The sequence below is a fragment of the Galendromus occidentalis genome, unplaced genomic scaffold (assembly GCF_000255335.2).
Source record: "Galendromus occidentalis unplaced genomic scaffold, Mocc_1.1 scf7180000077497, whole genome shotgun sequence".
Taxonomy (NCBI): domain Eukaryota; kingdom Metazoa; phylum Arthropoda; class Arachnida; order Mesostigmata; family Phytoseiidae; genus Galendromus; species Galendromus occidentalis.
This window is the reverse complement of record NW_003805485.1, coordinates 889752-915816: the sequence shown is the minus strand read 5'-3', so window position 1 is coordinate 915816 and position 26065 is coordinate 889752. Positions and strand designations below refer to the sequence as shown.

General features: G+C 50.5%; 1 protein-coding gene across 1 annotated transcript in view; it reads right to left on the bottom strand.

Annotated features, from left to right (window-relative positions):
* The window catches only part of bark (C-type lectin domain-containing protein bark beetle), a 42353-nt gene that overhangs the window by 10771 nt on the left and 5517 nt on the right, over window positions 1–26065 (bottom strand). Inside the window, 7 exon segments of the mRNA XM_029112381.1 lie at window positions 60–204; window positions 296–411; window positions 682–887; window positions 1298–1490; window positions 1701–1846; window positions 1953–2146; window positions 2237–2415. Coding sequence (XP_028968214.1) covers window positions 60–204; window positions 296–411; window positions 682–887; window positions 1298–1490; window positions 1701–1846; window positions 1953–2146; window positions 2237–2415 — 1179 coding nt within the window.

Below are 26065 nucleotides of genomic sequence, written 5' to 3'. Positions count from 1 at the left end.
TAGATCGCCTGATTGCCTTGCAGCTTAGAGCTCGGCACTAGTCCGGCGTTAATTCTCACCGTAAGCTCGTTGTAGCCTCGTTTCGAGGAAAAAGTATGGGGTCGGGTATCGTTGTTGATGACGAATGTTCCGAGAAGAAACTCTTCGTACTGACGTGGTCCATCATAAACGCTCACTGTAGGATCGGCGGACTCGGGACTGTGCCTGTTGGTGGAAGTATTTGAATAAGATTGGTTCCGTTTGAACAAGAATCGGGATAACGAGCGGGAATACCGAGGAGGACAAGAGTGCTCACCGGTTGAAATAGTCCTTTAGTTTTTCATCCCAATCCAGGGAAACTCTCCGGAAGTCTTTGAACAGCAAAGTCAATTCCTCATCTTTATTCCTTTGGAACTGAGGAATGGTGATCGTCTGCAAAGTCGAGTGTGTCAGTGATGGGAGTCACCGCGGTCCGATATCGATTTGCGCGACCAGACAAACTCTAAGTCGAGTCGACTGACAGCCGAAGATATTCCAAGAGTGAATGAGCGACACGTTCGCTTCTACCGGGCAGTCGGGCAGCACAGGAGGAGATCGCGAATAATACCATACAGGTCCATATATACTCGGTATATGGATCGATTTCCTCTTTTCATCCAGGACTTTCATCGTACGTATGTTTTTCTCAGCCAGACAACTCACCCGAGTGCAACCGTGCGACGCATCTGTGCTGGTCTGCACGAATTTCTGGGGAAAGACGGATCCCATGGGCGAAGAGCAAAACTGTTCAGAAGAAGAAACGGGAGCCTCGTGATACGTGTAATGAATTCCGTCAGCTCCATTAGACGACGCTTCGACGCCGCGCAGATGGACTTGCAGTCGACTCGAGTTCACGAAGATTCCGTAGCCTGAAAGCGAGCAGAGAAACTCATGTCGCGACGTCCATTAAAATCGAGTCGAATATCGAGAAAAATGAGTTAGCGCAAGATTGGCTTCTGAAATCCGCAGGAATATCCCAGTCATGATCCGCTGGACTCCGGACCCGGGGAAGAAACCGAATTTCTCGACTGATGGAGATCCGAGAGAAATTGCTCCTACTCTCTGATCGCTTGACAGAATATTCTGCCGACCGAGAATCGATCTTTGGACAGAAAATCGGGAGTGAGTCCCTCTGTGAGACTTCAGTGAGTCTTCCGCCTGTATTCACGAGAACCGCCGAAAATCACGATGTTCGGAATCAAGCTCAAATAATAATCATAGAAACTGCGAATCGCGAAAATTACCGATAGTTTCCCCCATTGATTCGGGGTAATCTTACCTCGATTGTTGACAAATTTTGAGTCTTGGACGACAAAGTAGTCGTCAGGCGTAGTCACGTTGAGGCCAGTGAACGCAGAGCCCTCAACGCGTAAGCCTTGCATGACCGGCGGGTTTCCTATGACTTGGAGCGCTGGAACAGCTTCCCCAAATCGATCGCGACCAGCGGAACGGATTGTCACGTTGCGAAGAATCTTCATGGAAGCGAATTCCAAATAATTTAGCTTAGATTAACATGGAGGAACATCCGAACCTCATGATGACAGGTCACGGAGGCATGAAGAACACCAGAAACTTCTACGATCGTAGCAATATCACAATCCAGTGAAGCGATTCCTTGAACTCCGGAGCGAATCCAGAGAGGCGAAGGATAAGGGAAGAAATTTCTCACAACAACGCCTCACCGATTTTGAGATGAGTCTTTCGACTCGGTTGGAGAATCTCTTGCGTCTCGATGCTCGAGCTCTGAGGAAAGAAATCCCGCGCCAGTTTTTCGCCGCTTCGACGCCCAGTTTCAAAGAGCATTGGATACCGATGTCGAGGTGATAATCTGCAAGGACAGTTTCCGGAGCCATGAGGGAAGTATTTTCCTGTTCGAGTTGCGATCGAATCCTTTGTCGAGGCTCGGCGCAAGATCAACTACGGAGGTCACCTACCACAAATCCCGCTGCCGAGGAGGCGATTATCCCAGCCACCGCACGACTGCAGCTGAGGCTCGTCTCCCCTGCAGTTCGGTTGCCACAGGGAAAGCTGCTCCGTGTGATTATACTTTTCGAACCATCGATATATTTGGCCGCCCCCGCCGAATCCTATCTGTCGGCATACTACTCCGAGATCGACTTGGGTCCAGCTGTGGAGGATGGAATATTTTAGCAACGGACGTGTCGGAAAGATCATCATCAGAGGAAAATTATCAGCTCCGGACGAGCCGCGAACTCACTTTCGAGAATTCGTGCAAACGGATCTCCACTCGTTTTTGTATCTTATCTGCAATCGACCTTCGTTCGGTCGATCGCCGTCGACAAGTCGAAGATCGGACCAGCGTTTCGTCTCTAAAGATGAAAACGCCGTCAGTGGGTCCGACTGCGTCGTGAAGAGAATGGGATCCTCGTGAGTTCCCTGAAAAGAAAATAGGCAGCATGAGAACCCCGGATGAGATCGAAGCATTTGAATATACGACCGATAAGACCCTCCCGTTTTCGTTTCAGACGGATGCTCTCACAGAATCGAGGGACTCGCTGAGGGGTATCCCTGTCGACTGCGTAGCTCGTCCAACGATGCTCACGACCCTTGTGAACTTGGGGAAAATCTTTCCCCTTTCGAATGCGTTTTTTTCCCGCCCTCGTTTCGAAACGGGTGCAGGGGTGAAGGGGAGGGAAAACTCGATGCTCTACAACAAACAAATCTTCGACATGGGCTCTTCCCGAGGGCTTTTCTTTTATGTCCCCGATATATTGTCAGCGTCGTCATCGCTTCGGATCTGGCCTCATTTTTTCTTTTCGCTTCAGAAGCGAATTTCATGTTTTCTTGTTGTCAATGACTTCCCCAATCTAAGCCGAAATCGAACGGAACTTCTCTTTCGACGCCACCGTCTTCATGGCGACGAACATCTTTTCACCGCCGCCGTGTAGAATGGAAGGAAACGATGATGTAGATTCGGCAAGGGACGCCACCGTTCAATCAACGGACTTCTGTTCGACCAGAACACCTTTCGATATACTTTCTGATTCTAATCGATCGGGCATTCTCGTCACGTGATCGGAGCTCGCCGAAACGACGCGACGCAAACGAGACAAGGAAGGAAGGAGTCAGAAACAATTGCGATTTTCCGTCATTTTTTCGAGCCTGTGCGTGGAAGAAACTGCGGCGCACTTCGACTAGTCGTCAGGAACAAAGCGCAGATGAGATCTAAAATCATCGTCGGGGCGAGTGAAGCATCATCTGGCAGCGCCGCATCTTTTAATTTGATATTCCTTTAATATTCCCGTGCTCAGCCTGGAAACTCGAAGGGAAGGCTGGAGTTTGCGAAACCGGAACCGCTGCGAATGTCCGATGGGGAGAGTCTTGAGCGAAGATTAGCAGGTCACCGATTGGGCGAATCGGCAACGAGACCGGCGCGTCCGTCAAGATGTGCTGTATCGGAGGTCCAAACCATGATCGCCAGTCCTGATCGTCGTTGTCCGAGAAGTGTCGTAGTTGTCGCTCGATCACGCTGCGACAAGATGAATCTTCGGTACCCGAGAGGCACGACTCGAGGAGCTTCGGACGATTGAGGGAATTGTCACGCCGCATGCTTGCATTTGCTGCGATTTCATTCGGATCGGACCAATGCAGCGGGAATTCCAGTCTCCGGAGTTCCTGTGCCGAAGGACGACGCACCCCGCAGGTCTTGGCTTCGATGATAGCTCCGTCGTACCTATGATGAGTCCGCTTTCTTTCATTCATGATCAGTGATCAGATTGATTCGAATGATCATGACAGGGATTTCGCTCATGGAGTCATCAAGCCGGGCATCAAGCCTCGCTCTTCTTTTTTCCCTTGGCTTATCGGATCGTTTGGAGTATCAGCCGGCTGTCATCCCACATGCTTGGAAATCGATTCAGCCTCCGCGACTCCTTGATTCTTTCTCCTTTTTCATTTCTTAGGTATGGAGTGGGATTGACTCTCGATATCAAAGGAGGACGAGAAGTTGGGGCGGCTACCCGGTACAACCCCGGAATCCGAGCGACAGCTTCGGCGTTGACGGAAAGATGGAATCAGCCCGAGACAGCGGAAGAATATTGAGGGATCGTCGAGTCGGACGATGCTTGAGAGGTGATCAGAAATTACCACCATTTAGGAAAATATGTAGTCCGATGGCAAATCATCACTACTGGCTCTACTCTATTTCTTCCTCTCAATCATGAGGGGTGGTCTGAATCGGCTGACCGACACGGTGACAACGAGGCTGATTGTCGCAATCACAAGTAGCTCTCGCAGCGAGTGGCATCGGCTCCACACTCCGACGGAATCTTCCAGTTGATGTCCATGATAATGAGCGCCGATCATCGTGGACACGATGGAAATCAGTGTCGAGCTCATGCAGCGCTAATGTTGTTGGACAACCCTTCGCCGAGATTCCACGGGTCGTAGAACGAACGTTCTTTCCAGCATTAAGCAGCATGGGCAATCTTCGCGCGGAACGATGGAAAATGATCGGCAGTGTGTGTAGACGGAACAAAAAGATGAGGTTGAACAGTATGCCCGAGGAGATATGACTGATATGCGGATGGGATGACTTATATTGATGGAATCCGAAGGCGGATGGTCGATGTCGAGGACAGAAATTCGTCTTCCGTCACAGAGACCGAAGTTTGGACCCGGAGGATAAAATAAATGGCAAATCGAGCGTGTATTTGTGGTGTTCGCTGCGAAGCTCACGATGATTCTCCGTGAATGACATCACTAGTGCCGAAAAAAATCCATCGCCGAAATTGTGTCGAACGCTCGTGGGAAATTCTGTCATTTCTCGAGGCATCGATGGAAAAAATGAAAATAAAATAAAGAAAAAATTGAATTCACAAGAGTCTCTTTGAAGTGCGTGACCCATATCGGAGCCATATCCGTGGAGGGTATTCCGTCCCCAATTGAAATAGATTTACCCTACAAGACGAAGATCCCACGAATCCGTAGTTTGATTGATGAATCGAACGAACTGGACTGATAGCTCGATCGAACAATGGGATTCGCAGCGATTCTTCTATCGATCCGCAATTGGAATCCGGTCGGATAATCGTCTCGTAGTAACATAAGACGTGAATGGCGCGATTCGAAAGACCCTTTCGAACAGTCGATGGATGTATGTACAAGATGTCAGTCCGCAAGGTGGGATCTCCACCGTTTCAAAAGGTCCTCCGACATTATTCCAACGTTTGCCGATGGCACGAGGTAACTCCTTATGTCGCACTGGTATAAACCTCTCAGTGAGGTCAGAAAGAATCCGCTCGGTAAGTCTATGGTAATCGTGGAGCCGGCCAAAACAATGATGACGACAAAACTTGCCACGGTGATTAACGTATGACTAACCGGAAACGTTTGGACATGACTCATAAGCGTAGTCGTAGTTTCGCGTAGCTCGAGGGTGAATAGACAGAGCTGTCCGACTTGCGTTCCAAGAAATACATAGTTAGGATTATTCATCGTCAAATACGTCCATCACGGAATTTCGCTCTCCGGTCACCCGCTCGGACGCAGCGACCAGGAAGCAAGGATTCATATAGGTAACCTTGTATGTATATCCCGAAATCGCTGAGGTGGGCTCCCTGAGCGAAGCTCTTCGCTAACGAAATTCCAATTGATCGAGTCAGGACATTACGATTATCCCTGCTAGACATCAAGCTGAGAGCTTTCTCTCTTCCCGGGCTACGCTTTCGTGCGAATCGCCAAAATAAGAGGGTACGCGGACGAGACATGATAGATGTCGCGCTGCCGAGTGAATTTGGTTTTTCTTCCATTTTCATGATCAGCGAGCGGTGTTTTCTCTGGTCTTCAGTTCACCTCTGACACGCGTGAACTCGTTTAGTTTCGGCCGTTTTCAGCCCTCAGGCTGACTAACTCGCCACGGTGTTGACTTGCGTTTCCCGTCGGCAAGAATTTCTGTTGAATGACCGCAGTCGAGCAAAAGACAGCTCGTCCCCGGATCTCGGCGACACCGCCAGCTGACTGCTCTTATACAGAAGTTATGGAGTAGACATCAATGTCTAGCTAAGATTGGGAGGCATTCCCTCAATATGCGATCTCCGGGCGCAGCGAGGGAATCGCAATTCCGCAACTGGGAGCAGAAAATGCTGAGAACTCCCCTCCCTTGTTCCCCTTTCTGAGAGTCTCCGGGTCGTCCTTCGCTTCCGCCAGCTGCTTAGGAGCTCGGCGAATTGCGCCAAACGGAACCGATTCGTCGGAAAGGGTCCATCGATGATCAAATTTCAATTTGTGTATACAAAGCGGTCTCCGGGTGAGCTCACGAATAATTATGACAGTCATTGAGTGAATTCCCCGGGTGCATCATGAATTCATGAATAATCCAGCGCCCATTAACCAGATCTTTTCGCAGGAGATAAATTGATTAAGAGGTTCATCTTCGAGCTGACTACTCGGGCAGCATCAGTCAGCAACCGACGTCGGTCCGGTCAGCCGATTGACGCATAGAAATGATTAACCTTTGACTCCTATGCGGTGAAAAATTACTCTGAAATCTGTTCTGTTCCACGATCATTCTTCCCTTTTGTAGGGCTCCGATCGTTCCTCCTCTTATGGTTTGCGACCGTTCATCCCGGTGGTGAGCCCGATCTTATTAGCATCACTATTTGCCGTCCGGCGCTTATCTTGTTACCGGCAGTAGAAAACTCCCGGGAGAAGTCATAAAATTCTCGAGAAGAAAAAAAGAGAAAAAATCATGCGGCCGACAGCTTCTGCGCCTAGTACCTTGACCCACACACCTGTCAGTGGAATGGCGGTGCGACTGCAGCAGCAACGGACGCCACTGTTAGTAATGATGATGGAAAAACATCGTTCGGTAAACCACTGCTTCCTGTTGAAGTCAAAACACCGGAACTGGACTGCTACTGGTTTCATCATCCTGTCAGCTAGGGCTGTGACCATCGACAGATGTTCGAAGTTCACGGCGATACGAGGGGATCGTTGTCGCGAGACTTTGTCCCGAAAATCGCGGGACGCTTCGCTTCCAGTCTGTTGAACATCGAGTGCGCTAGCATCAAAACGAGGTGATAAGTAAAAGGCCCTCTCGAGCACACCGAAAAGTATGAGCGAACGAGATACGTGAACTACTGATTTTCTTGATGAAGCACAAGAGCATCGTGATGGATCCTGTGGCGCTGCACCGACCGGAAAGAAGAGCGAAGATGGGTAATTACGGCGAAGTTTCCCCCTAGGGAGAGTTTCCGGCTCAAGGTGCGACGCAATACTTCAAACTCGAGGCCCGAAAATTACTGACTTCGGCATTCCCCCGCATTCAAAAAAGAACCATCATTTTTCAGATGATTACCGAAACACTAGAAAGGGAAACCTAGTACAAGAGCCGTCGTGGATCCGATCGGAGCTGCAAACGAGCCGACTCAGAAGGAAGCGTTTCATAACAGAAAGTGTTACTCCCACGGAAGCCGGAGAGGAGAGGAAGATCTCGCGAGCGAGCAGGAACGTCGGGAATCGTCTTCTACCTTAGAAATGGATGCTGCCGTTCAATCTGGGCGCGGTCGTCCCCGATGAGTACCACGGGCATTCCGAGGGAAATCGCTTGCGATTTCCAAGGATCCGGAGCTTTCGGATACGGATCATCGATTTTGCTTCGGGTCCCGCATTCGCACAAGTCTTTCGTTGAGAAAAAAAACTTCGTCTTTTCCGCTTTAAGAACATAAAGGGACCCCAATCAGCCTAATAAGAGCTTCCTCAGGATTCTCGTCCCCACTATGAATCTCGAAAAGTCTTCATGACCTCTATGCGATAGTCCCACTTCGCCGACGAGTTGTCGACGGTGGATAACGTCATCGAGAGGAGACGTCCATTCACCGATTCTGTTCCACTACAAAACCTGTTCCAAGACGATCATAGGAGCTGCGAAAACATCGTACAGCAGAAAGCGATGTGGGATAGATGTCCGATAACCGATGCTGGCAGCGAGAAACGGCGGGCTCATGGAACATATCGCTCAAAAATTCCGAGCTTTCCGCGGAGCGGTCAATAAAAATAGGCTCGGTATTAACGCAACGTGACAGCGTGATTCGTTTCCCGGATCGCAATTATTGGTTCTCCGGGTCAGAATAGCCGCATGATTTTAGGGCCGGATCGCTTCGGAATTCATTGGACACGGTCCTCGAGAATGCTCGGGCTCCTATATCCGTTCAATCTTGTGGGAAGAGCGAGCAGTATTCGACAAGATTTCCCCGAATTTCCTCGGAGCCCTCTCGTGAAACATGGACACCGCCGCAACAAACCCGACGCCGGCGTTGATCCGATGAAGTGAGTCTAGGCGCCATATCGCAGTGGAATTGTCCATGATTCTGACAGCGGATTTTTCTCGCCTCTCGGATATTCTCGGATAGAATGACGTCTATTCAACCGAAATGAAATTCCTTCGGTCGGCACGTTCTGTGCGAAAATCGAGTGCAGGCAACCGGGAAGGAATCCCTGGTCCATTGTTCCCTGACCTCGCGAAATCCCTCTCCTATCTGTTTTTCCCCGTGCCGAGCTTATTTTCAGCTCTCTGCGGACGAACCTGCGCTCCCTTATCTTGTTCCATTTCCCGCTTCCTTTCATTTCAATTCTCTCGGAGTCTCTCATCAGATATAGAACTTCTGGGCGATAATTTCCGAAGGCGACCGTCGGGAAACGCGTTCCGGAATCCATGGGAATGACTTCCACGCGTCACTGAAAACTGGGAATTGACGGCGTACAGATAAGCAGCGATGTAAGCAAGACTCATGAGTCATTCCAGAGTAATTTCGGTGCACTATATAATTCGCCTCTGTATTACATTGGTAGGAGCACGGACACGCAACATAAATTCATCAGACGAAAACTCGATTGCCGGCTGTCCGCTGTCATTACAGTGCGATGCCATCGACAAGAGCAATTTCCGTCGCCGAGCTCGTCCCCGTTTCCGCCGATACAAGAATATTCTCAGCTTCCAATATTGGCAATTAGATCTTTCTTCTCTACACTTTCTTCTCACAGGAGCCGGGTGCGTGGAACTGGCATCACGGCAAAGAAGCTCCGGGATCGAACCACAGAGAACAAAACCTCGCCGAGGAGCACTCCGAGAATCGTGCGCCCGGAGCACTAGGCTTCAGCAGAACGTCAGACCTGACGTATACCATATTAACTAATCGGTTCGCTCGGAAGTGTCTACGGCAACACTGCGATCGTTTCGCGTCAGCGTCGAAATGAGGATGCGGATAAAACAATTTTTCTTTTTCTTCATTCAGGCACACTATGTGAAGCCCGCCGGAGCGGGCCCGGTCGGGAAACCCAACAATGATCCTGCGTAATTGTTCGAGCCCGAATAGACAAAGATCACGATCGGAATCGATTTTCCTGTGCCAGATATTCTGCTGGTTGGATCCATTTGTGACGGATTTATCGCTCATTTCACCTTTCTTCTTCAGGATCATCCGCACATTGAACATCGATCTCCGCTCCCATCTGTCAGTCTTCCGATAATTTCGGCCGACAAGTTTCAATACAGTACTCCCCATTGGGAAAATCTCGATGGGCATCCGATACAAATGGGTCGGAGGCGAACGCAATTGTTGTGGCTTCGCGACCTGTCCGGCCGAGGCGATCGAGAAGAATTTGGGCCACCGTGAGGGGTTTCGAAACAGGGCAAAAAACGGACAGCGCCTACACTGACTGAGGGAGGCCCTCGTTATTTTCTTGTTTCGCTCCTTTTAATCTCGGTGTTCTTCTTCGCACAGGCCTAGTCGGGAATTCACTCAAGTCATGAGATGCGATTCGACGGGAGTGTCACCCGATCGCTTGTCCGGAGCTCATCATTGTGGAGGAAAAACAAAGACGGGTTGGGAGAGTCTTGATCGAGGCGGAGAAGAGAAGAAACCAAATCTGGACGCCCAACAAAAATTCATTCAAGTGGAGTGGAAACCCGATTCGATCGCGACCCGCCGGACACAGGCTGGAGGAATCTGTTTTTTGTCGGGTGTCATTTCTCCTCCGCCCTCCTACAGATCGATCTTCCCCGGGTCAACCGTGAATTTCTGAACGAGATTCTCCTTGGGTGACGGTCAATAGTCGAATCGTAGGAATAATCACTTCAGGTTGTGCCTGTCTCAAAGCAGAACCAATCGATCGCCGTGAACGCAGCACTCTACCCGAGCAGTTCTCGCTCCCTTAAGGCTCTTCGAGAGCTACTCTTCTCCCGACGGAGTTTCTGCGGAGCTAGAAGGATACCGACCCTAAGATGTTCCATTGAGCTGAACTCGACTTCAAGAACCTCGGTCAGCCTAGAATCAGGAGAATGCGGTAGGTGGACGGACCTCCTACAGAGCAATGCTCGGACCTCCCGAGCACATCAGGTCCCTGCAAATGCCGAACAAGATTCTCAAAATCCTCCTGAAGAGCCCGCAAGGCGACAGAAATTGCTTTCCGACCCCGGAGACAACGAGGGTCGGAGAGCAGGGATCGATGTCGTCCGGGAATATTCGACCAGCTATGCGTCGTGATGCATGCTTATTGTTCTGTTGGCCGTCCGCTGCTTGCTCCAATCGGGGAAAACATCAGCTCGACGCTTTCTCTGTCTATTGTGATCGTCGAGAGATCATCGCTCGTTCTCAATAGAATACCACGAAGCAGCCAAGAAATAGAGCGGAAACTACCCTCCGGCAACTGAACGTACAACGAAGAAGGCAGCAACGAGATGGAAGAGAATTGAATCAATGCTGTTCTCACGGATAAACGAACCGTCTTGAGATTTTGTTTCCAGGGAATACTATGGGTCGTGGATCATCGAACGCCTCGCCGACCGAGCATTCAGGATGAAGACCTTGTGCTCTCGGAGCAGCTTCGGAAACGAACCTAATGCCTCTTATAAACGAATGAAACATTCACTCCTCGATCACTGTTCCTCCTGATGAGCGTGAATAGAGCGTCCAAGCTCAGTCATCGTACCCCCGATCAAATCTCAACTCGAAGGGTGATAGCGAAACTGTATCATCGAGTCGAGAAAAGGGGATCCGGTTGAAGAGTTTTTCGGTTAGCGTAGGCTTACGCGGAACGGATCACCTCCTTGACGAGGTACTCACTGACCTTCTCAGGAGAAAGACCAGTGTCTCCGCTAAGGAATTTTCGCGAAGCACCATTTCCTTCTTCATCGTACCGTAGCGAACAGAACCATGTCCAAGTGACCGAAAGAATTCCGATAAGAGATCGGCAAGGGAAGGAATTTGACGTTCATCAGTTGACACCATCTCGACTGAAGGAAGTCCTGGCTCACCATTTGGTGCCAGAATCTCATTCAGCTCACAACAACCGAAGCGTTTTGTTGTGCATTCTTCTCATTTCCGTGACTGATTTTCGGAGTTTTTGCTCCTCTATCGATTCTTGAGAATTTCGAGGGAACTTGCTCGCCTCTCCGAAGGGAATCGGGGTCGCCTTCGACCACATTGACATAGATACCCGGAAGCTTTCGGATCTTCATGCCTGATTGCATCGACGGATGACAAGAATTTGAATTCTTGATACTGTTTGTGTAGGTGGTCGGAGCCTGATTCAATCACGCTTGGCTCCTTCAGCGCTCCATCTCACGGAACCGGGGACCGGGCTGCCTGCTAAAAAGGAAGACGAGGCAGTCGAAGAGCACCTCATGAACGTTGCTTCGGTCCCCGATAATCTCCCATTGTTCTGGAGGGCACCGTTCGTTCCATTTTCTCGTCGTCAATCGTTCCCTCCACGAATTCCTGATTCTGACGTGGTAAGACTGGAGCCATTACGAAGCGTGAGGTCGAATATGATTTTGACTTACCTGGAAAAGGAAAGTAAATATATTTAGAGGATACTATTCGGAAGGCGAAGCCGGGGACGTCTCGAGTATATCCGACTAAGGATGAGTGCTCATGTTAGAACCTGGCACTCATTTTTCGGTTTTGATCTCATTCGAAAAAGCTTTCACGCGATGACCGGTCAATCCATGTATTTATCTCCATCGTGGGGCTGGAGCTTTCCACGCTTCAAGGTTTAACACCTCTAATAATAATCGCGATTCATCGGATGGTGATCGTGATCACGCAGAACAAAACAATTACTAATGAATCTTATCGTTATCACGGCTGGAGCGGTCTTCACCATTTTTTTGTTCTTCATCGGAGGAGCACCGCGAACATCAGCGAAAGTCATCCTTCACGTCGACGGATTATTAGTCTGCTGGTCGGTGGTGCACCCTCTTCGGTGGAATGTATTCTCGGCAGAATCATTGACTAGGCGGTGACGAGAGCTTCAGCCAGGTCTCGGCCACGATACCACCCCAACACGTATAATATTATAAAGAAATAATATAAATAATTCGCGATGTACGTAGAATGAGCACTGTGGATTGGGGCTCGCAGATGAGCTCACTTTTGTATCTCAAGATAGTTCAATCGTGGTCTCCAGCTCCGTATATCGCTCATCTCATTGACTTTGTGCGTCGGTTCAGTCCTTCCGATTTTGGGATAGTCGGCCGTTGGGGGAGCGGTACGCTCCGGAATGGAGTGTATGCATCGCCAAACAATTGGAAGCTTTAAAACACGAGAGCAACAATGTGGACGGACACGAAGTTTCGCATATTACCCTCACCGCCCCCTGATTGTTCCGAAGAATGCGAGCGACGTTCGTTTACCCGTTTGTATAGGGCTCGAGTGTTTGTCTGCGAGTCTGTCTACCGGCTTTGTGTTTCTGCCCGTGTCGAAGTCCGTAGAGAAGCAGAACGTCGTATCTCTTGTTTTTTGTCTTTGTGCGCTGGTCGCCCAGTTCTCACAGAACATTCCGTTTTTCTGCAGCACAAGCAGCCGCGGCTCGCAGTCTGTTGCTTTCCGTTGCTTAGAGACCGGCGAGGAGCTGGACGAACGCTCGTATAAACGGTCGCTCGGACACACGGACGAACGGACGGACGGACAAATGAAGGGGATGGACAGATGCCGACCGGACAACAACACTGCGTGTAGGGAGTAGTCACAGTGAGGAGCATCTTCTGGGGTTTCCGTTCGGCGTCCGGACTCACGGAAAGCCGGCGTAGATTCTTCGCACAGGGCAGAAGCCAACCTGGCAGAAACGAGCCGAGAAGGAAACATCCGAGGCGATACATAGAGAAAATAAACGATTTTTCCCGTTCCGATCCGATCCGCTTGCGTAATCGCCAAGAAGTGCTCGACAAAACACTGTTTGAGAAGCAGAGAAATTTTTGTCGGAGGAAGAATTGAATCCCAAAGCACAAATGATATTGACGGATAATCACGGCCGGGTAAAGCATTTGAGATGATCGTGGAGGATTCTCAAGCGGAAGGGTTGGGATATTCCAGGGAGGGAGGTGAAATTAGCGGACGAGCCTTGGGAGCAAAGCTCTCCGCGATGCATGGCGACTTAATCAGGGGACTCATGGAATATATCGAGAAGACCAGACCCACGGTGAATACGCATCGAGTCATCTTCGCTTACCCCTGTTGACTGAATGCTAATTAATAAAATTATTTCGAGGCTCCCAGACTCTCATTTGCATATTTCTCACTGATCAGGAGTCCTCAATTACGCCTTGGTGAGAATATCGAGGGAACCTCGTGTCCCGAGTGGAATCAATTCAGAGCCGGTGATTGACTCTGTTGCTTCTGAAGAAAGTGCTGCCCGCGGAGCCCCAGAGACCCAGAAAGCTTCGTCAGCGATCCCCAGCTCACACAATTTCCAAGCTGACGATGGCATTGTCGATGCTTCGGGATGACGACGACGGTGATGATGATGGTAATCGTTCTCAACTGTTGTTGCGACCGGCAGACTCGCTGACAATAAAGAAGACGACAACGACGACCCTAACGACGACCAGATTGACGACACCCGTCCGGACCGATCACAGTATGGCAAGGGGCTTTCAGTGAAGCCGAAAACGGAGACGGCAGCGTTTGGGGAAGACAGAGAAAAAACGAAAACAGATCCACCTCGATGCGTCCCGGGGTATTCCCATGATGACCCCGACGAACCTGTTCTATCAGATAATTCAATTTGGGATTTTCACGAAACATATACTCCTTCGATCCGGAGATATCCGGGCGGAGCTTTCGATACCGCTATGGAATTTCTTCGAGGAACAAGTACTGGACATCATTGCCAATGCTCTCGGATCATTCAGACTTTGGTAGCAGGAACAGGGGCGCTTATCGAGGGTCTGGATTTCGGTTATTCCAAGCGGGAACCCGCCATACTGATCCGACATTCTTTCAGATGGTGACAGCGGATCGAAACAAGCGCGAGTCAACTTTTCTCAAGCCAGGCGCCATCATAGAATGTATTTTCTGGGCTCTTGAGCGCATGACTCCGACGGCGTATGACGAGGAAGCCCACGGAGCATCGGGTGAGAGCCGAAAGGCTTTTGCGACTCGAGTCGGTCGGACCAAGGTCGGTCTTCAGTCTCTTCGCTCTTCCATTCGTGCTACTTCATCTTCCGTTTTCTCGATCTCCTCCATTCTCACTGTTCGCTGGGTTTGGAGCGGATATTCTGTCTGCTCGTCTTCTGGAATGACGTTACGCTTCTCGGAACTTAGGGCGGTCAGTCGGAGCTGCCCGTTACCTTCCGGCTTCCGAATCCTCGCAGACCAATGAACTCAATGATGGAGATTCGGGTCGATTTCCAAAAGAGGAGTGAAGCCCAGCATGCTTCAACGAAGCGAGTTCGTAAACCCGGCGAGAAGTCCTCTTGAGTTTTGGCGCAAATCACCGATTCAGAATCAGCGGCTGTCGGAGCCGCACGGGGTTCCCTTATGGCAGATCCAACTTTTTTGGAGAACATTCCAACGGCTTCGCCAACGGTTTCCCCTCAAGGACACGACGTTCTGTCTCATTTGACCTAAGCCGGCGTTCAATATTCGGCTCCTGCGTAGGGCAGAAAAAGCATCGACGTTGTTTCATCATCGGCGACTCTCTGACCAGGTCGATGCTTTCGAGTTTTTATTCATTCAAAGGTGGTACTGATTCATACGCTAGAGAAAGAGCTTCGGAGACAGAAAATCGGCGCGACTCGGAGTGGGGCGCGACTCGGAGTGGGGCGCGAAGGTCCAGCATGTGAAGCTCATTGAATTTGCAGCCAACTTGCGACCCACGCTCATGCATAGTAGGTCTGAGTCACCGATTTTCCGACCGATAGACAGGCCCATTGGAGGGAACTTTCGAATTCCGGAAGAGAATATCCGAGCTGCCTGTTCTATGGTGAGTGATCTCCCGATGAATACGCGCACGATTCAAAATGGGGAGACGGATTGAGGACGACACGTAAAGTTACGTGATTCACGAAGTAGCACGACTGGGCTGACTTACATGAATTGTTTCCTCAAGTCAACCTTGTTTTGGTAGTCAAAGGGATTGAATTAAAGAGTTCGGCCGGAATTCAGCAAGCGCTCCCTGAAGCAATTCCTGCTTCTGTAACTTTTCGTCTCTTTCTCCATCAACGCCTACCAAGGCGAGAGCTCTTTTTATCTTCCTCACAAAGTGGACGAGGTTCGTTCTGTGGAATCGTAATGGGACTCTTTCAGAGGCACATGCTCGTTTCCGAAATTCCTTTCGAAGGAACAAGCCTCACGATTGAGGAATATCATACGGTTCACAGCGAAAAAACGCCTTCGTGGACAATCCCGAGCTCTACGGACTCATTTCACATCCGACGAGAGTAAGTCCCTATCCCCTCATTCCCGATCTCTGCTCTCAAACTCACACTCAACAACGAGTCTGGATCTCGTTCCCAGGAAGGGCAATCCCAGATTAGGACTGCGTCCTCGTTCGCACAGGACGATTCTAGGATTTCCCGGAAAGACATGACCGGCGGCGGGCAGCGTCTCGCCATACGACCGGTGTTACGAACGCGCGTAGCGGAGTCAAATGGCAAGTCTTGCAGAGAATAGGCGAACGGGCGTGGAAATGAAAGTAAGCTTCCGCTGCAAGTGGAGCATATTCAGGCAATCACAAGCGAGTTTCACTTGTCGCAGTGACTCAGCGACTTGAGCTTTCGGCTTGCTTGCAGGCTAGCTCGCTGGATATCCTGACTGCTTGGATGCCTATTTAGATGCGGTCCAATCAACGTGAGTGGTCGAGACGGAGAAGCGTTTTAAACAATACGCATTGTCGCCCGGCGACACGAGCAAAACAGAAAACCCGGCCAGCCAGCCGGTCGACCGACTGACTGACAGAGAGGATCAAGCGAACTAGATAGTCGAGTGCTCGAATTCTATGTGGCTTTCCTTGTTCCAGGAGCGAATTCGGAGATCTTCAGGAAGCTGAAGTCTTCCGGGAGAGCCCTCCGAGGCGCCCCGCGAAGATTCCTGGGAAATCCAACGCACACGAACATTCCGAATTCGACATATTCCCGCTCTGAAATGTCCGAATTCGCCCGGAACATCTGCGGCTCACAGGACGCTTCCAGGAATGCTTGGTTTTCCGACAAAAATCATTCTCCGTTGGTATTTTGGATGACACCTCTCGACCCAGCTTCGCTTGACTTCGATTGCGAATTCTGATAACCATGATTATCGGGGATTCCTCGACGCAATTGCTGCATTCGCGAAGAATCGATCGATTTCTGTCGTTCATGCTTCGAACAAGCGGTGATTTCCAAGATTCGACCAAGACAATCATCGTCCTCAGTGGCGCAAGGATACAACTGCGGTCTCATTCGTTTACTATTTCCTTCTGTGCTCGATTTTCAATGCGGCTCACAGAAACAAAAACATCATGGCAAGAACCAACTCGAGTCACCAGCTACGGTTTACGCTTCTATAGCAAAACAATCGAGACTATATTGTTGAGGACCGTCTCCCTGATGATCCGATCGATGATGATTCGGTCAGGGACGAGTTGGGAGAGTTTTTCAAACAAACATGTCTCTCCCTAAGCCCGTGATGGCGCAACCCGAGTCAATTGGACGAGTACGAACTTCTGGTTTGCGTCGATACTTTCCGCCTAACGTTCGGGACGCTCCACTCGAATCATCCAGGCTCAAGTGTTTGTAAGCCGTTCGCGCTAATCCAGACGTCTCACGCAAATTCTCGCATCAGAACAATTTCCCTCGGGTAAGAATCATCGGCTTTTCTAGAGGATATTCCCTGGATGCACCAATTCTCCCGAGAGCTAAATCTCCCGTGGGTTCCAAAATTCGGGCTGGAAGTTCGGATTCCATTCTCTTGACTGTCGGTCATGCAGAAATTCTTGTCTAGACCATGGCGATCGATTGTACCTGATTCCTCGCCCTCCTATTCGATGTTTCCCGTTCAGGCTGGTGAGCTAGGCAAAATCAGTTAGCTCTGGATGCGTCTCCTCACAAGCCTTCCGATGTCTACTTCAATACGTCTTTCGCGAGGAATCACACCGTCGGCGTCGTACCCACTAGTCTTTCCTTCCGCTCCTGATCCGCACTCGTGCCGGACGGACGAAAATCTGCTAAACTCGCATCGGGACAAAATTTTCTAGAAACCTCCCGACTGTATGAGCTGGGCTCCGATCGAGTCGGGAAGATGGTCTTTGGTGGTCGAATCGGCTTGACTACAAAGGCGGAATTATTCTCTGCATTCATTCAATCTTCGGATTTTCGGGCTGAGTATCCCTTGTTTCGATCCGGAGCCAGATATGAGAATGATTGATCCATGAACGGATTTGGAATTTCTTGATTGTGTTTGCTCGACGCGGTTTCTTCGGACTTATAGGCCTTCCGTCGTGTCCCAAGCTTCGCCCACAGTCCCCGTGTGAGAAGAGAAGCCGAGACTTAGGAATGAACGAACGACTTGACTGGCCAACTGACGGCTGGCCTACATCAGATTCTCGCGAATGACGTTTCCAACAACAGCATTCGCTGAGAAAAAAATCTATTGGCAACGTTTTTAGGAATTCGCATTCCCAACTCGATTGGACGCCAGCGCTCCGGCGCCCTCGAAGGACCCCTCCCTGTTCCCCTATTCCGAACGAGGGAACCGAATTGCTGGTAAAATGATCATGGGAAATGATGGCAAATGCTGATCGGCGTAGAGGAGCAGGGAAAACTCTCGTCAGTTTCGAAGTTTGGTATTTTCGGTGAGGGACTGAACACAGTCTTCTCACACGGCGGCACGCACGCATGCGAACGCAACGGCCCGACGCTGTATCCGTTAGGTTTCGGGCTAGACAGTTAGGATCACCAGGTCGAGCGTTAACGCAGGACCTGCCCAGTACGGAATTTCGGAGCCAGGATTTCGAGCGTGTCCGACCAGTCACGCTAAGACACGAGAGTTTCTCGGGTCGTGGTCCGGCCCGCGTGCACCTGCGGGATTCGAAGAGCGCTTCCATATTCGCAACTCCGCCAGAAGATCGGCTGACTGTCAACTTCTTTGACTTTATTCATGAGGGATCTTCCTGACTCAGTAGTCGAAAATCGAAATATGTTCCCTTTGTCTAACGTCGGCCGCAGAATGGATCGTTTGATCCATGGTAACGATTGTGAGGCCTGCGAGCGGGCGCAGGGAAAGTTCGCAGGCTCCGCAACCTTGCCGACGGACCACGATTGAGGTCAGTGAGTGTTTTGATTCGGGATCGTTTTTGAAACGGAGAAGGAAAAACTGTCGAACGAACTGACGGTCGGCCGGCGGTCTTCGGAAAAAATTGAAGCTGTGGTCGAGACTAAGCTTTCAAGGGACAAGGTGGAATTTCTCCGAATTTCGCGGCTTTCGACTTCTCCATTACTTCGTGGAATTAAGTCTCCGAGAATCGATTAGAAGGGAAATATTCTGGCTGCCTACATTCCGGGACACGCTCAGCTGTTTGGGTTTTCTCTCCGGGGCCTTTAATATACGGTATATATGTAGTCCCCCCTGAGAAGAAGTCGAACCTCATGAATTATTTCAAAACTCTACGGATGTTGCAGAGTGCTTGAAAGAGCCGTTCCCCGATTAGGGCACCGAGGAAGCATGAGATATTTCTGAATTTCCCTCTAGCTTACGTAATGAGGTATTCAACAGATGTCGGGGATTTCGTACCGATGAGTCACTGTTTTCGGGCACAACCCACGTCATCCTCTTGCCGCCGATCTGAATACAGCAGAGAAGACTCCCGACGGAAATCCTGCGAGACTGATTCGATTTCTGTCCGAATTTCCTCTTACTTGGAACTATCGGTGAGAAAACGAGACAACAGATTATCAATCGCCCGTCGCCTAGCTAATCCAAATCTTCCAATACCTTGGTGATTCACTTCCCCGTTTCTCTTCCTAGATCCCGAGTCAGAGCCGCTCGTCGAACTTGGCCGCAGGAATCCCTCTCACCTCTTATAAACCCGCTCATTCACTCATCGCTACGCTTCCGTAAGAGGCTAAGATCGTTCTTCATTCCGTTGTCAATTATCTATTATATTCAAGGGGACTTGTGATGATATAATTGGGAAGCACGATTACTGGCTCCGTAAGAGGCGATCAGCGCAGAATATTTCAAGCGCTTCAACCACGTGGTATACCGCCACCAAAAGGCGCCAGGCGGCAGAAGCACACAGACACCGACTTTCTGGACGTGCGTTGAAGCAGATAACACGTTGGGAAGTGACGCCTAACAGGGCAGGTACGACAGATGAGCTCTATTATTTTACTGACTGACTAAGCTTAAGGCCTCTTATCAGGACCGGCCCTTGCGAGTAGAGAACTTTGATTCCGCTTATCATACATGGAATTATCTCTTGAGCGTCGAAACGAGGAATTCGGTTCTTCTATGGAATTCCTTTCTCGGATGGTCCGAGATTGCCATCGGAGCGAAGCTCGGAGAGGATTGCCGTAAACTATCCAAGGCCCAGACTCCCTGAGCTCCACACATCCAAGAGACGACTCTAGGAGGATTGGGGAGGAGGGAGGCAAGCCATGAATGAAAAAGATGATCTTCTTTGCGTATCAGGAAATCGAGCTCTGTGTTTGAATGGGACAGACACAGCAGCTCATAAGCATCGGGTCTCGGTTACCATAAGAGTTCGGAATCGATGAATTCGGAGAATCCGTTCCCTGCAGGAGGGAAGATCGGAGAATCAAAATCGATTCTCTACTCTACGATGATGCAAGAAACGATTCGAAGAATCGAAGGGGTCGATCGTCCCTCCAGGGAGTTATCCCTTATCACTAGTCCAACACTATAATGGATGTCCCCCCCTGCCTCGGTCAGAAAATAATCACATCGGCTAATCTCTTCAATCCGCCTCGAGCTCGCCGGCTGCATTCCTATGGGACATTCCGGTGGGCTAAACAATACGGACCACGTGGCTGCCGAGCGATCCCGACCGTTGCTCGTTTGAAGCTGTCCGAAAACCGGCGTCGTATGGCGTCAGAAGCTTTCGGTAAAAGGAACCCGTGTCAAGGTGTCCTTATGGAACTCCGGCGGACCTGAGTTCACGAATAATGCAAGCGTTCACGGACGCGGCGTTCGGGCACGGGATGATGTCTCGAGCCCCGAGGAACGTCGTCCGTCATTAGTCCTCTACAGAGAGGGCGCACATCGAAGCTCTCACCTAGGCACCTTAGACCTATGTTTTTTGAGCCCCCTGGTTAAGGAGACCGAGAGCAGCCGCGACGTCGGCGCCCTTTCCCTATGTCTAATGCATTCCGCGCAATCGCAAACAAATCGTTTTTACCGCAAGAGCGAGTCTATTCGCAGCTTTTTCGGAAAAGATGTCACGAAGAGATTGAACGGTGTGAACATCGGAATTTTATTCCTGCTTATCCGGAACGGCTCTCGACGGGTCGGTGTTTGTTGGAAGATGACAAAAAAAGGTGGAATAGTGGTCGTCATCTGTGAACGGAACATCCATTGAAGCTGAGCAATGACGGTATTCAACGCCGATTTCCCGATTTTTTTTTGTTAGGGACTCCAATGGTGTCAAGACTTTCCGTTTAGGGCGTTCCTGCCTGAGTTTGACCGTGCCTGCCGCTAAGCTCAGCGGTTCGCCGGGCGGTCGAACCATCGGGTAGACCCTCCACCCGAGCCGACAATCTGTGGTTGGATCGTGAGACTCTTCAGCGACACTCCGAGCTGCGTCTATCGAGGAGATCGAGCTCCGAGGGCTCTCCTCCGAGGCTCCGCGTCAGGCTGAAGAGGGCCTGTTCTAACCTCCACCTCGATCTTCTAGAGGAGCTCGCGGTCGACGCGGATAGGCCATAGGAGTCTGCGCTGCCCTCGATCCGGTTACGGCGTCGCTTTCGGTACCCTGTTATCTCCAACACGTGGCTCCGCTCGGCGGAGAATTGCCTCCTGGAGAAACTCATGACTCTATTTCACCTGTTCTCGGTCGTCGTCTTTTTATCGGGACTCGTTCACGGAGTCCATTCGTTCGCACGTCCCTTTGTTTATTCGCTCTTACGTTCGTTTGTCCGGTGTATCCATGCACCGCTACAGAAAGTTGTTTATTTGTAGGTCTCTTGAGTTTTCAAACAGTCTGACGGCCTCCCATAACATGGTTATGGAGCGAGAGGAAGCTCGCTCATGACAATATTCACCCAGTTCAGAGGAAGAATCCGGCCGGGCGGCGGCGGGCAGTCAGTCAGGGCAGCCAACGGACGAACGAACGAACATTGTGGCCACAAAGTGATCTTTCCGTCCGCTGCCGGGATTTCTGTCAGCAGCGAGTGCGACAGTCGACGCAGGGTTCAACGACTCCTGCGCTTCAGTTCCGAAGAGCGGCACACGGCTTCAACGAAAACCTTAGCTCCGTCGGATTACTCCGGTGAACGCCGCGAATAAATACACCTGAAATCTCGATACGGGAGTTTTTCTAAGGAGAAGACGAAATATCCCTCGGAGCCGTTTCTCGAAATCGAGGATCATCGGGACTCGGGACAATCCGGAATTTCGAATGAGGGATGAGGCAAAAAGAGTGCTTCGACCCGTCAGCGGAAAATAATCACGGTCCTCTGACAATATTAGGCGTCATGGTTCGAAGAGCCTCATGGCCGGAGCATTTACTCGAACGGGTCGACCACATGGAAATCGTATTCGCGTCTACCGCGTCGGAGCAAACACTCGATCGATGGCACCGGGCTTCCCGTTATTTCTTCGAATCACTCTATGGCGAAACAATTCGAGCATTCGGATGATTGCCCAACCTTGACAAACACGTGACACATTCACAGATTATGCTCTCCTTACGCGGAATTCGATGCAGAGCCCGGAGATGACGCCTAAGAGCTCAACCGAAGAAATAATAATTGATGTCGCGAGATGATAATCATTAATGTCATCATGATCGGTGATTCATCTCCATTCGTGAATTTCACCTGTCACTCATCTTGCGAGCCACAACCCCTGCATCTCGCGAAGCGAGCACGTCTTTTGACCTAGCTGCTCGTCCAGCTACGCGGTCCACATAGATGCGACCGTATATGCCCACAGTTAACATGGAGATAAGGATTACGATCGAAGGACTTGGTCCGCAAATCGAACACGGTTTGGATTTTATGGGTGGCATACCGAAATCAGAACACTAATCGAATCCGACCAAAAGTCCTTGCTTTGATGGAACACGTTCCGAGGGCCTCACCCTAAGACGGCCACACCGACCCCGGCTATGCGTTCGTACCGCCTCACGGCGAGAAAAAAACGCTCCTCAGTTGGCTCGCGAACAATCCATTCAGGCAGGGAGTGTCAGAACAGCAACCGTCTGCCTACTATATTCGCCTTGAAGAGTCGAAAACATATATGCCGCGAGCTCATGCGAGGATCTGGTGGTTACTCGAGAGCATTCTGTTTCCAGGGAACGAGGCCGTCATGTCGTCCGACTGACCAATCCCGCTCCGACATGGCGAGCTACAGCTGAACAGAAGTTCGCTGATTCCGGTATCCTCTGCCATGCAATCGCGGACGCCTCCGTCTACTCGGCGAGCCTATCTGGATGGTTGCAGGAGCTCATGTGAAAGTTTGTGGGAGTGAAGGGGCTTCCGGGCCTTTGAATCTCGGCCAGGGGCGGATCCAGCTTTTTTCGTCGGGAGGGGGGGGGCGAAGTCTTATTTTCATGGGGGAAAGAGCCGAAAATGCCCCCTGGATCCGCCATTGATCTCGGCTAACCTATGTCAGACTTCATTCAGATTAGAGCCATCCAGAACTGCGGGATCAATGCGGTCATCAACTGAGGGGATTCACAAACGTGCACTTTGCTGCGGCACCGATCTGTTATCTCTCGTGGAGGCCCTCCATTGACTTGTCGATGTCAATTGTCGGAGGTTCCCATGAGACAACGCCGCCACTGCCGCGAGCGTCACCCCGAAAAAGGATCCGATCGATAACCCGAAGTTGGCGCGCGGACGAGAATTGTCCGACCGTCCGAATTCGTCTGTTTACTGTCTTTCTGCCTCCCTGCTCTTATCTGCGTAGGAGAACGCATGCGATGCGTTTCAAATAGTCGAACACGTTAAAGCTGCAACAGGGATTCGCCAATCCTTCAAAAAGAAGAACAGACCAGTGTTGTGGAGCCATCGCGTCGCACGTTCAGTGGCCCGTGCTGATGACCAGGGCCCCTCGGGGCATCGGTTGCCTCTATGGGCATGGCGCGGCGTACCGAACGGGTAAGAGAAGACCTGTCGTGTTCATCCACCGCTTTGAAAGTTATCGGTTCTCGCTCACCCAGCGTAAGTTCTGTTCTCTTCGGTTCGAAATGATGCGAGAAGAACACGGTTTTACTTGGGATTGGAAGCATCCAGGTACCAGTGAAAAATATCGGGAGTCCGGAATAATTCTCAGAAAATCTGAAGTCCGGTCGGCTTCAAAAGGACTCGGATTCTTCTCAATCTTGTACTCAGGGAATTCGGCTTCGAACCGACGCCGACGTTCTAAGCCCGAGGGCTCTCTTGGGAAAGCATTCCACGATTTGGCCGAATGATAGCGTATACTTAGGCTTAACGTTATCTCAAATGCATTGTTTTAGATACGATGGGTTACGCCCTTTCGTTCCAGACGTCGAAGTGGCTCTAGCTATTCGAAGAAGGCTTCGTGCTCCCCGCCAAGTTCGAGAAACATGTCTGCCACGTTTCGACTACGAATAATGGACAGAATCCCTCCCGGACGCCGAATATTTCCTCTACTACGAACAGTATCTCCCATCCGAAAATCGAGCTCTATCAGGCTTCGGTCATCATCAAGCGTACTTCGCATTCAACGGCTCGATTAAGCGGTGCCTAGGGACTGAAAGCCGATGTCAGGTGGTTGGTTCCACATTCCTGAGCCGTGTTCACATATTGTTCCATTCGGATCCATGTGTTGCCGAAACCTGACTATTTTTAAGCTCACATGTGTTCCCACTCGGGATCATATGCTCACGCGTTCTCGTTCGGCTCTCACGAATGAATTGCAAGACAGCGATCCTTTAGAGAGGGGGCGCTGAGACCTGAGAGGACGAGCATGTCGAAATCGGATCTACAAAACATCCGCGATCCGGGTGATTTCGTTATCATGTGAAAATTCTGTCAGCGGAGCTGTGATTGCCGGGCTGTAGGTATAGACGGTATCGGTGGAACAACGAGCCTTCGCTCGCTCGTTCGCGATGAACAATGAACGAACGAGAACAGTCGACCGCCTGACTAGCGAGTCGACGGCATTTTGCCGTCACCACCCATTCCAAGTGTTTTCAGGCCAGCTTTGCGTGACGCCGAGATTGCTGAAAGGCACCTGGCGTGCACGGCTGACTCATCTCTCTTTGGTTCTCTCACGGAATTCCCTTGGATTTTCTCTCTCCCATTCATTCCCGAACCTGCATTTGACATCATCGCGGACTCCGAAAATTTTCGTTCCGTCTCATATTGAGAATTCTATGGGCGCCTCGGAGCCGAAGATTTCGTCTGTGTGCGCCGAGAGAAAATTGAGTAGAAGATCAATAAGCCTCGAGAATCTTCAAAGGTGTCCATCGGATAAGATTACCGGGAATGTCGCTGAAATGAGGAGAATGTCCTTTTCCTCCTTCCCCGGCTCCCGGATCGATTTTGCCTCTTACTTCTCTTCGCGACTCGGGTTGTTGGTCCTAGGCGGCTTGAGACTCTCCCGGATGGAGCACCCGAAAGTTGGAGATCGTCAACAGGGACTCGGTCGCGGGGAACTCGATGCTAGAGAAATCGGAGCAGTTCGATCTCGACCACTGCGATTTTTGTTCACGGGCCGCGCAGGCGATCGGCATTTTTTCCCATTGTTTCTCCGCAGGAATCGACGTCCATCCCGAAAATGAAGGAACAAACATCTCGAGAATGTGCTTTCAGATTTTCACCTCGATTTGAAGAATCCGTATGAGGAAATCAAATCCGTCGTTGACTTTCTACGTAACGGACAATGCAGATCAGCTGTCAGACTAGCTGTGCGGTACTGGAGCACCAATGGATGTTCTGCGGCTCCCGACGTTTTGTGCCAACAGAAGAAAAACGTCAGACGAGTCTTCCACAAAAGTTTTCTGTGAGTTTACAACTTGCGAGTCGAACACATTTGTGTGTCACTGAGGCGAAGCTTTCCAGACAAAAATAATGTAGCGGTTTCGCTCCGGACACTGACTCACGGACCTTGAACACGGAAAGGCATCAGCTGACGTCCGGAAATCTTCCAAGCTCCCAATCGGATATCCCTTTGATGCGGCCAGTTCATGTGTGGTTGGGCCATGAGACGGGGTCTATAGGGGGGAATAGTTCCTGACACATCTCCAGTGTGATTTCAACCCTTACGATTCAGGCCTGCATTCGAAGGGAGATACAGGACTCTCGGGAAAGATTGACGATGCGAGCGACGTGGGTTCCGCTTCAGTTTGTTCTGTGAAATTTTCAGAAATGGAGAAGTTTTAAAGAGAAAAACGACAAGGTGATTGACGGGCCAGAGCTCCGCATTTGAACGTTCTGCGGGGGTGAACAAACTCTTGACGGACGCTCTAAGTAGAAGGCTTTTTCCGTGGTCTTTCCTTGTTAGTTTCAGAGCGCCCGATCCCGATTCCTCCAAGTATCGAGAACCGGTATGTCTATTAAAGTGGCTGCTGATCATCGACTCTGATGCGGCTTTCCGTGATTTTCACTCGGGAAAGTCGG